At 42.4% G+C, this 11,977-nt stretch overlaps 1 protein-coding gene across 1 annotated transcript in view; it reads left to right on the forward strand.

Moving 5' to 3' along the window:
- The first annotated feature begins 7,356 nt into the window (after positions 1-7,356).
- The window catches only part of LOC104942327 (survival motor neuron protein 1-like), an 18,259-nt gene continuing 13,638 nt past the window's right edge, over positions 7,357-11,977 (forward strand). The window contains exon 1 of the mRNA XM_010767531.1: positions 7,357-7,486. Within this exon, the coding sequence (XP_010765833.1) occupies positions 7,357-7,486 (130 nt within the window). The remainder of the gene's footprint in view (positions 7,487-11,977) is intronic.

Here is an 11,977-nt window from a genome sequence, read left to right on the forward strand (position 1 = left end):
GTCTATCTCCCGGTCGTATAAAATCAACACGGGTGTGAAATGTCTCGCGTAGTTTGACCTCACTTGCCGAGTTTGCAAATGTAATTACCAAAGGAAACAGAGAAAATGGAGGTGAAAGTTTTCTTGATGGCCTTACTTGAACGGGGATACAAATCTGTCTAATTTGCATAATCCTTCTACTACCTTGTGTTCTCACATTTACTGTTGACATCCCTCCAGGATTACAGAACTTCTGAATATGCCACAGAGTTGTGCAAGTGTTAAAGAATGTAAACGTTACACAAATAAAGACGTGTATGACACAGCTCCTGGCGATATTGACGGAGCTGCATTATGAGTGCAAGAAGCTTTGGCAGAGTCGGACTCAACGCATCATCATCTGGGTGTTTCACTGCTCATTGGTTTACTTGATTATTAATTTGCCTCAAGTGAATTTGGCTGCTTTTTTTTTTTTTGACATACATTTGTATGTATGAATTAGTTCTGCTACATCGGGACTCAGTGAAATGACAGTAATCACAGCTCTAAGTGTGATGTGCTATACGCCCTTTCTCATTATGAGCAAATCACATTATTCTGTTTTGGTGATTAACACTGTTTACACATTTCCCCCCCCCTCATCAGCTCTCAGGGTGAAGCTGCGGTGGAGATAACCTGAGAGCTTTAGAAACAACCAAAGACCACCTTCTACTGCACTTTGATATTACTTATTCAACTTATCTTTGAGGCACAACACAAAGCCTCCAACAGATACAGTATTGTTTCATATTCCCAGTACTGTAATGCAATATGTTCCGGCTTTGTAGAAGAGAAAGCGGCGCTCCGCTGGGAATCTCAGCATTTGGATGTTTCAGAACCCAGTGTTACAGAGCGCACGATGATGTACACCAGCCCCAGACACACTGATGTGTGATGTAGCTGCCTGCAGATATGCCTTTGGTTGCCTGCAAAGCAGTCTCTGCGGTTCAGGGACCTCAGGTGCTCTGTGCTCCGTGAGTTTTCTGCTACATATCATCATATCATTGGGCAAAACCTTTTCAGATAGAATCCACTGCTGCACTATGTGCCACATGAGACCATAGGAGGGAATATTTGTTCAGAAACATATAGTTGAACGTCCAGAAAGATTGCATTTACTACCTATCTATGTTAGGTGTTTGCTGCCTGTAAACATTCTTGAAAGAAAATCTGAAAAAGCTTGCTAAGAATAAACTATGCTTGTTAAAATTGTATTACAAAATCGCATTTTAACATGCGTCATGAATATATTCATGCTCTTACCTTTATCCTTTATTCAGCATGTCTAAAGAAACAAGTTATGTCAAACAGTCCAGCTGTGCTATTTTGGTTGTATTGCCAAGTGATTAACTGTGTTTTATAAGCAGCTATTTTCAGTGTAGCTGCACACCAATACGACCGGTTACAAAAAGAAACATCAGCAAAATGTCTTTCGGCTTTTCACCAATTTCCTTAAAGAAGGATTCAGTAATAGCAGTCTGTCTCATCCAGCCAGACTGACTCTAGGTGTAGAGACTCAAAGTGTGTTGTCCAATTCAGATCTTTGCTTTCTCTGAAGTTCCGTCAATTAAAAGTGGACGAGGGATGTGGATTGTGCTTTTCCTTTACAGAGACGGCTCATCCAATTAGCTGTCGATGTGGAAATGCAGACGGGTAACATTTTTTCCAGGTAAAGGCCTCATTAAGTGTTCATCAGGTGTCGGAGACAAATCTTTAGTTGTGCTCTTATTTACTAAGTTTATAAACTCTGATGCAGGAATTATCACCACCACCATTTGAAGTAGTAACTATGCAATGTCTCACATTTCACTCCAAAATGACACATAACTGAATAAAATCACTGTGCTGTTAATGTATTTGAATGTTTTCAGATTTATTTGAAACATCGTATATGTACAGATAGTTTAGACATAGATTTAAGATTTATTCAATCTTAATCCTATTCAATCATCTATAGATGAAACCATCCAACTGTATATAATTGCTAAATTAGCTGCTACGATGTTAAATGTTGCTGAGCATTCAACCTCAGCAATGCGTTGATATTAAGAATGCCACAATAAATGTGACCTTATAACACTCTGAACCAGTGGCGGCCGGCCCATAGGGGCGCTAGGGGTGCCGCCCCACCTCTTCCCACATTCTAGATTGTCAATAAGATACATTTTAATTTTATTAAAAAAAATGTTAATGAACAAGGTACATATTATATAGTTGGTGTCAGTTAAATGTATAATCTACGATAAAATAACGATAACAATTGTTTTACGGTGTCTAAAGTTACTGATAAGTTACGTGTTTCCTGCTTGGGGCGCAGAAATCTTTGCCTATTGACTCTCCCAAGCTGCGCCCAAAGCAGCTGTTGACACCGCCAACAACTAGGGGGCAGCAGGAGTGCCAGAGTGAGTGATTGACGATTGAATGAGAGAGAGTTAGACGGAGGCCCAATCCCAAACCCTCTCTCTTTTCCTCCATACCCAAATCTCTAAAAAACGGGGCTGCAACCATACTTGCCAACCTTGAGATGCTTATTGTAGTTGTAAGTGCACTGCCTTGCGGCCTGAAGCACCATCCTTGATGGAGCATATATGTGGGCTGGACCTGGAAGAAGTGAGCAGAGGGTAAAGCTGTCGATTCTTGTTCTGTTTTCTGTGACTATCTTCCTCACCCTCTCAGACTTTCAGTTGCGCGCTACTAAAGAGACGTACTACCATGGAAACCAAACAATGGTGTAGCTGTATTAAAGTCAGAGTGGAAACAGTCCTGAGTAAATCTGATTTTGTCAGAAATCGGGAGAAATGCGGGAGAAATATGACCCCAGGAGGAAACCGGGAGAGGGCAATGAAATTGGGAGTCTCCCGCGAAAATCGGGAGGGTTGGCAAGTATGGCTGCAACCGATCTGATACAGACTGACACAGATTTGAAATTGTTCTGACGTCAGAAACAGGGTGCTCCGCCTATATGGGCAACTCTCCACCTATCAGGGGAATGAGAGGTTGCGTGGCATGGTAACAGCATGGTAACAGCTTGGTAACAGCATGGTAACAGCATGGTAACATGGCGCTCGTGCCTCGCCCCCCTCCTTTGCAGGGGTGCGTGGTCAGCTGCAGCTCATTTGCCACATAATCAGCCCTTGTGAAGACAGGGAAATGAGTGAAATGAGGCATGGCTAAAATGCATAATCTGTTTGGTATTTTGAAAAAAAAACTTCACAGACATGTTTTATATAGGTATGGCCCTACAATATATTATTCAAATATAGCATGATAGGTCCACTTTAAAGATATTTGTATGATGTGTTATAATTATGGTGGTCAGACGTAGACGGTCCGATCTAGACGTAGAGAGTGGAAAGAAAAAACACTCAGGGAAGTAAATCCCAATTATTTTAAAGGAAAGAAAAGTGCTTAGGCTGCATCTCGCCGCCTAGCTGGGTCTGGCCACAGTCCCTCATCAACAGTTCTTTCGCGGAGCCTTTATCGAGTGATACATCCTGATTGCTGAGTCAACAATTCAGCAGTTTGGTGTTTATGGTCATTAGGCATGTGTATTTGTTAATTGGTTCATGTGTGTAGCATTTTAATGGCAATGTTTTGAAAATGGCAAGCAAATGAATATGTCAGATTTCGGTGTCTTATTTAGAGAACCGTGTGCAGTGTTTTGCAAAAAGTGCCTTTTTCAATTGCATATTGGGTGCAAAGCTGAAAATGTGTTTAGAGTTTTGGAGATTTGATCTGAGGTTTTGCTCTTTGAGTGTGAGTTTAAATAATTGTGCAAACTGAAAAACTGTAATTCAAGATAGAGTTCCTGGTTAATATGGTAATCCACCATCATCATCTAAGTATAACTGCTTTCTCCTGTAAGAAACAGCAAACTGTCCTCTCTGTGTCTTCTAGACTAAAGCAGAGAAAGCTGATGATGTGAAAGCCAGGCTGATCTTGGAAAAACTGAAAGAAGATGAAGCCAAGGACAAGGCCATGAAGGAGTGTTTGGCTTGTGTCGAAAAAGAAAACGATTGTGATTTCACTCAAAGCATGAAAGCAGTTCAGGTACAGTAAAGGCTGTGGGAAAGATCTGACAAACAACAAAAAAACAAGGAACTCAATTTTCCCTTGATTTATTCACATAGGAGGAAATCCTGAACCTTGGTAACCGCAGACAGGCTTTGCTGGACAAACTGAAGAGATTTCAAACTGAGCTGGAGGCCAAGAGGGCAGAATCCACAAAACTGAAACACAAATTTAAGGTGGGAATGAAGAAAGTCTACAGACCTGACTACACCCACCTGACACTGCATCAATTTCAGCGTATTTATTAGTAACAATACAATACATCTTAAACCTATAACTAGGGATGTCCCGATCACCTTTTTTTGCTCCCGATCCGATTCCCATCATTTGATTTTGACAATTTGCCGATACCGATTTATCCCGATCCGATCTTTATGCAATGCATTAAGAGAAAAAAAAGAAAAAAAGCATTGAAGTTGTCCCTTAAGGTTATTTTTTTATTTAAATTGGATATTCTATCCAACATGGATATAGCTTCTTTTTTTCACAGCAGCATTGGATCAGTTCAGTTGTGCAGCATTGGATCAAAACAAAATAAAGCTTATCAGTACTCGTTAGCTTACTGCTACAATTAGACACTGCGCCCTGCCCACTCTGTTGCCAGATTTGAGAGAAATAAGCAACCAGGTCTATGAAAACAAGCCCCAAAGAAGCAACACATACATGATGTTGTGTAATTTGAAACCAAAACTAAGGCCTCAGGATGACTTTAAGACTTGAACATGGTCATTTCATCCAATCCTTTTCATTAGAGTTATCAAAACATTTGCAATTCTTTGGCTACGATTAGCAAAACTCTACTACGCCACCGTAAGATTGTGACGCACACGTCTACTCGAGGACACTCTACCACACTTCTCCCGGTCGTGTCCACACACAAGGGTACCGAAACAAACAGAAGACAATTTCGAGTGGATACCGATAGACATCCTCGAATTCAATTAATAACCTACACGAGCAGCTACAAACTACAGAACAGAAAAATGGAACAATATCTGAGAAAAGTAGTAAATCTAAAGTTACTTTATAATGTTGACACAAGCACATTGATCGAAGGAAATTACTTCAATATATAATGCCTTCCACACTAACGAAGTTTATGAACAAGAGATAACGCAATGACGACGGTTAATTGCTTACACCAAATATGTAACTACACTCTAACAACACAAACAGCATTTTACAGTTAGGGTTAACACGAACAACAAGACTACCCCATAATCCTTACGTGTTCAAGTGGAACAGCCTACTTCCACCATTGTCGCTTTTACTATTAAGTGAATTTGGATTGATATAACTCTCCGTCTCTTTTCGTAACATAGTAAACACCTAAGTACTTTACGTCGACAATTAAAATAACACCAACTCCTAGTGGTCGACAACAGATTTTCATATAAGTCTACTGAGAAGTACAACTAAAATAAATGATTTATTTTTTCCACTTTCTCGAGCGTGTACGGGCAAGACGAAGGAGGTGTTCCACTACTCCCGGGACCAGGAGGACTCTACGGTCGCCGAGAAACCTTGATTTACTCCAGGCCAGGTGACTAACCGACTGACCGCAGGGGGAGACGAGAAGTAGGACTCAGCCACAATGGCAGACACAGACCTAGACCCAGCATTGAGGACCGTCCCCTCTCGTGCATTGTCTCAACGTCTTGATTTTTGTAAAACTTACATAATAGTAACAACGAGTACAGTAGATAACGAATATCAATCTCTACACGGCTAGGCAGTGCACTAGCCCCTAGCGCCTCGGCTAGTCACTAAAAGTTTTCTAGCCTTAGCGGCCTCTTTTGTTAGCCCCTTAGCCCTAAAAAAAAAAAAAAAAAAACATAATGCATAAATAACAATAAAAAAAAGGATANNCCCGAACCCGCCCCACTGCACCCCCGCTCCCTGTCAGCATCTCAACCTCATAATTAGCCAGCATTAATTAGATGCACTGGCATAATTGTTAATCATTGGTTACGCTGCAAACATCTTGGAGAATGAACAGAATGCCAAGCAAGGCAGGAGGGAAAAAAAACGGCTGGGTAGCAGAGAGGGATATAGACGAGGAGAGATGATTTTGTGTAGTGGAAGAAAATTCAAGACAATACGAGCAACTCTCCGAGACCCCGGCTTCTTCTACTTTGTCCAAGATCAGTGTGGTAGGTAATTTGGTAATGACTCAGAGTCCTCCCTTATCACCTGATATTATTACTGCTCGCACTCCAAAGCGCTCTTGTGAGAATTCAAAACAAACCCGGCCCTGAACATTGGAGCGCGGAATCCAAACACATTTAATGGCAACTGCGATGAATGCCAAGAAACAGAAAGTCATGGGGATAGTTTGCCTATGGAGTCCCTTCGGCCTGCTGACACTGACAGCACCGCTGCCTGTCCATCTCCGATTACAGTCTAATCGAATTCAGCCTCATGTCTGGCTGCTCCCGCGGGCCTGCTCTGGTGGCCGACTCCTGTGATAAAACATAAAAACAAGACACCGCCATTTCATTGTGGAGCGAATCAAAGAGGACATCAAAGACCTGCATCACGTCTTTAGCGATCCCCTATCTTTCTTCTTCTGTTTATGAACCTGTTTGCATTCCCCCTCACTATGTCTCCGCCCGACCCAGCTTTCTCCCTCCGTCTCTCACCATGTTGATGATAATAGTTCCAAGAAGTCGACCGAGCGTTGGTCGTGACATCAGGAGTCGGGCGGCATCCTGCAGAGGTTACATGGCTCATTCTTTATTCTCCATGTCAACTGCCCGTAAATGTTTATGGCTTTGTGGTAAGACCTCGGCTATTCAAATGATCTTGTCACAATGCATCCCTGAGCAGGGATAAAGCCCTCCTTTATGGGAAACTGTAAACAGTCGCTGTGTGCTTCATGGGGAACAATACCCATTTATAAGAGTCCAGCAGAGGCCATGTCCAATGGGCACAGTAAAGTTCTCCTTTAAATATCCTCTTTCTTCTCCCCTTTTCAGCTCCTCTGTTCTTTCTTCCCTTCCTCGAGTCTAGGTTTTTCTTACCTTTCTCACCCCTCCTTTCCCAGGGCTTGGTTGAGATCAGGCCCAGGTTTTAATGAGAGCCGCAGCCTCAGTCTGAGCCCTCCTCTCTATGCAGCTCCATGAGCCTCGTAATCCGCCATCGATCCCACCATGAGTTGTTGCTGTCAGCTTTTTGAAATAACCGAAAGAAAAACAAAGCGCCATTCCAATTAGTCCACGTTATAATTGGGTATTATTACAGTGTCAGAGCGCGACTTGGTGGAGCATGACGCATGTCACCGCACCGCTCACAGCAAAGCCCCTCCGAGAGGTCGAGAGTGACACGGTGCCCTTCTTGCCAACCCACATCCACCAGCAGAAAGCTCTGACTGCCACAGCTCCAAGCACAGAGCCAAGTAAGCACTCCATTTGAATGTGACTATAATCCTAATTACACATGGACAGCCATTTGGTAGGCTCTCGCCCACTTGCTATTTAAAAAAAACTATATCTAGAGAAATAGGCTTCTGCAAAAAATGTCTGCTGACTTGCTTTAAATCGCTCAAGGACAGGCGAGGGAGATAACCTTTTCCGAGGAGCAGCAGTGTTACAATATGGCTTTCAAAAGCTTTTGTCCCATCAGTCTGTCTCACCTTTGAGTAATTCACGGGACAACTTCTGATTCTTTGCTCTGCCTTCATGCTGCTGAGGTTGTACAATGAATGGATTTGAATAACAAAGAGAATCGTTTAAGGAGTGAACCACACACTCATTTTCTCTGGATAATAGCCACACACCCTGATACAGCAGCTATCTTCATTTATTTATTTATTTTTTGCGGTAAATATTCTTTTCCATAGACTTTTAGAACACCACATGATATACCAAATTATATATTTTCTTCTTTTATTGCCATTGATTTGAGCTGTTTATGCATTTATTGTGCAAACCTTGGCATCATTCAAAATGAAGGTTCTTCCTCAATGTATTTTCCGAGGTTTTATTAAAAGAAGGATGTTAGACTACTATCAACACACCAAAAAAGCCATTGATTTTCATTGGCGGGGGTAGATAAAAAGCAACCTCGTTGGGAAGACAAAATGTTCCAGCAGTTAATTATATTTTTTGTATCAAATTTTCAAAACAAAACTAAGTTTATACTTTTCTTTGCCTAAATGGAAAATCTTACTCCAAGAAAAATGATCGTCGGAATATTTTAATTACTGGGCAAAGGCAGGAAAAACAAACGAAGGACTTCCAAGAACTCCTCGCCAAAAGAAATGAGTAACATTTGGTACAAAAACTCTCAAGTATTAGGGAGACTTAAATTAGTCTCCACCCTCCTTCTCCCTAAACGGTTTACCATGAGTTGAATCACACCCCACTGGAGAGAGACAGAGGAGAGGAAGAGTGGAAGATAAAAAAGACGGACGGGAAAAGAGTTTGATTTATCTTGTGTGGCCAGCTATGTGGAAATACAATGTTTTGGCACTGCAAAGAGCAAACATCAGGGCTATCAACTCAGATCCAGGAGACAGGGGCTGGCACCTATTCAGGAGTTACTGTACCGCATGTTGCCATGGTAACAACTAAACCAACTGATGATGTCAGGTAGCCTGATTGTCACAAACACGGTCACCGAGACCTGGCTGTCAAGCTGCTTGGGGAAAAGCACTCAGAGCACTTACAGACCTGTTCTCTTTCCTTGGTTTACTGTACCCTTATCTTTCCGACTGCCAAACTCTGAACAGCCTCGTGAAGGACAGGAAGTACATGGCACTTTTATGCCCCGTTTGAAGCGACCTGTGTAAATCTGTGTGGGCTGTTTGAAGCGCCTCTGATTTGTACCATCAATTCTTCTAAGCCTTTGATGTGAGATAAAGCAAAAGCAAGAACACTGGAGCTGTACCATTAAAAATTGTTTTCCAGACTTTTATGTGCTGATTAGGTATTCCGTATGAAAAGCCTCTCTGTTTTCTTGTTGGTAGCTACTGAGTGGCAAACCATGAAGGTGTTTAATAAAAAAAGAGCAAAGCGAGGGATGATCTTTACCTCTGCCCTCCCCGGGGACGTACACAATGGGCAGCCGCCACCTGCCACTGGGAGCACTGCACTTTACTGGTGCCATGAAAAGACAGAGGCAGCTCTCCATAGGCCAATCAAACTATACCAACAGCTGGCTGGCTGCCCCTCAGCCTTGCTCCCTCTCCATCTCCCTCTCTGTGTCTCTCCGCCTCAATCTGTCCTCATCTCTCACTCAAACACACAGTCCTTTCACGTCTTCCGGCGGGCAAGATGGCTATACAGAGAACATCTCCGTCCCCTTACTCCCTCCCTGACGACAAATATTTACTGTGCTGCCCTGATTTATTCTGGGTTAATTAGTGAGAGTTAAATAGCTATCATAGGCTTGGTTCCACAAACACACATGTGCACGAGCACGCACACACAAACGCACTGACAACTGGCTGTCTCTCACACTAACTCAATGCCAGCTCCTGACCTGCCCTCTAGCCCCAAAGGTATAATGTGGTTTATTATAGACATGTGAAGACTTAATTAGATGTGTATAATGCATGCTGTCCAGGGACTGCTTGCTGTACTGCTGTATAAACCAGGCCGTGTATAAAACTGGCTGTGTTAACAGCCTGCATTAGTAAATCTCTTTGTGTGCTGTTTGTGATGAGAGGCAGCTTGGTGGTAAAGCACTGCTTGCTCCTCATTATGACAGCTATATGTTGGTTTTCTAGCCAGGAAGAGTGAGAGGAGGGAATGATTTCACGCACACATTCCTCAGCTTTTTTAAATAATTGGCTCTCTACATGGTAAGGAAAACGGAACAGTGTGAGGAGTCATAAGTAATGAGCATCACCATTAAACAAATACAACCTGACACACCTTTTGGATACCCGTTTGACAACTCCGGCAGTGACAGCTGGTGCATCTGAATGTGTTTGCGAACTTCTCCCTTCAAAACTCAGCTCGGAAAGAACTTCTTAGACTCCAGAGAGTTTCTACATCTCTGGCAAATCATTCAGCTAGGCTCACTGCCCTGCCCTGGAGAAAGCCATAAAGATTAGCAGTTAGATTACAATCTTTACTACAAACAGTCTTTCCAAGTGTGGGAGGGTAAAAGAGCAGGTCAAAGCTGTGCTGATGAAGGGAGATTAGCCTGCGTTGAAGCAAGAGGGACAAAAAAAATACAGTGAAAGGCAGAGGCCTAGTCACACAAAAGGACGAGGTGAAAGATGCTGTAAAAAAAACACGATTGATGCTGCTGACTTCAGGAAATATTTATGACTCGCAGTGGGCATAAAACTTGAGTGAAAGCTCCGGTAAACCAAACAGGAACAAAAAGAGGAGGAATCAATAAATCCATACAGGTTCACAGTAACACCAGGTACTCTGACATTTGTCACATGCATTATTGGCCTGTTGGACAGGACAGTGACCCTGGTGACACGGCTGACCCATGTGTTCATCTTCGTCCTTAGAAATGCGCAGCACCCACACAAAGGACAGGAAGAGGACGATCGAAAGCAATGACCTATTACATAAACCTATCCGTTTTAAAGGATACAGGTGGCTTAATTCTATGTTTTATAGAGTGTCAACAAATCCCATGAAATGACCCGAACAACAGAGGTAAATCTAAGAAAACAGGTCACAAGTGTCTAGTTCCATCTTTTAAAAAAGGCTATGTAATTTCCCCAAACAGCTGGGCACTGTGGTTTTCAGAATACATTATTTAAACAGGAGTAAACAGTGCATTTATTGGGGACTTTTTTCAGCTGTGGATTAATACACAGGGCGGCTATGAATATGTGTAGCACCAGGACAGTGTATGTGGGTTGACTCAAAAATAAACTACAGTACCCTTGTTCATTGTAAGGAAGCAACTGTTCTTACAGCTCAACAGTGTGACTCATCAATGTGTTAAGAATAGGTTTTGGACCATGTTGGGAAAATACTGAATGTACTCTTCTAATATCAGAGTAGCGCATGATAACAAAGGCCCTACGTAGCTGTGTACGTGACAGGATGTATGATTACCTAGAAGAACATGAGGACACACTGTTTTAGGCATATGATAGCTATGTGACAACGATTAACATGATGATTCAGCCTATGGACATCGACATACAGTGTTTCCCACAGATTTTCCTAACAGACCACAAAAGCAGAGATACTCACTCATGTTGTTTATATGTTAGACCCTCCAGAAAAACGCGATCCTGCGATCGCAGAATTTACCGCATAATCAGCAAAATGGCGCAGATTTTTAAAAGGCTGCATATTTATCAAAAATCTGCATAATCCCTGCATTTTTCCACACAAAATTGAGAAAAAAAAAAGTTAACTCGTTTTGACGTGAAGTAGTGACGATGATGACGTGACGTCATCAGCTCGCGCATCACAGAAGGTAAACAACACCGTAGAGTGAACGTGTGGAACTCACACAACGAACATTTCTGCTAAAGACCGGGCAAAGCAGTACCCCGATGTCTTTCACGAAAGTGGGGGGAAACTATTCTGCACCCCGTGCAACTGTGTGTTGGAGCATACGTCTGAGAGAAAGTCGACGGTGACGACCCACTTTGATTCATTCAAACATTTGAAAATGCTTTCTGCTGCTGTGGACAACAAAGCCAAACAACTCACATTCACCGAGGCATCAACCTCCAAAACCCTTTCGAGGGCTACAAGAAACTAAGTGAGTAGCCTACAAGATTGAAGCTGGTCAGATAATGAACGAGTAAATGAAAACAGAATGAGGTGGAGAAGTGTGTGTGTGAGAGAGAGAGTGTGATTAAAATAGCCCCATTGCTTTTACAATAAATAAACATTGAATGTGTTTAATTGAATAGGAAAGGGGTTTAACGTTAGTAGCAGGTTGTGTGTGAGAG

The sequence above is a fragment of the Notothenia coriiceps genome, unplaced genomic scaffold (assembly GCF_000735185.1).
Source record: "Notothenia coriiceps isolate Sejong01 unplaced genomic scaffold, NC01 NC01_scaffold00004483, whole genome shotgun sequence".
NCBI lineage: Eukaryota > Metazoa > Chordata > Actinopteri > Perciformes > Nototheniidae > Notothenia > Notothenia coriiceps.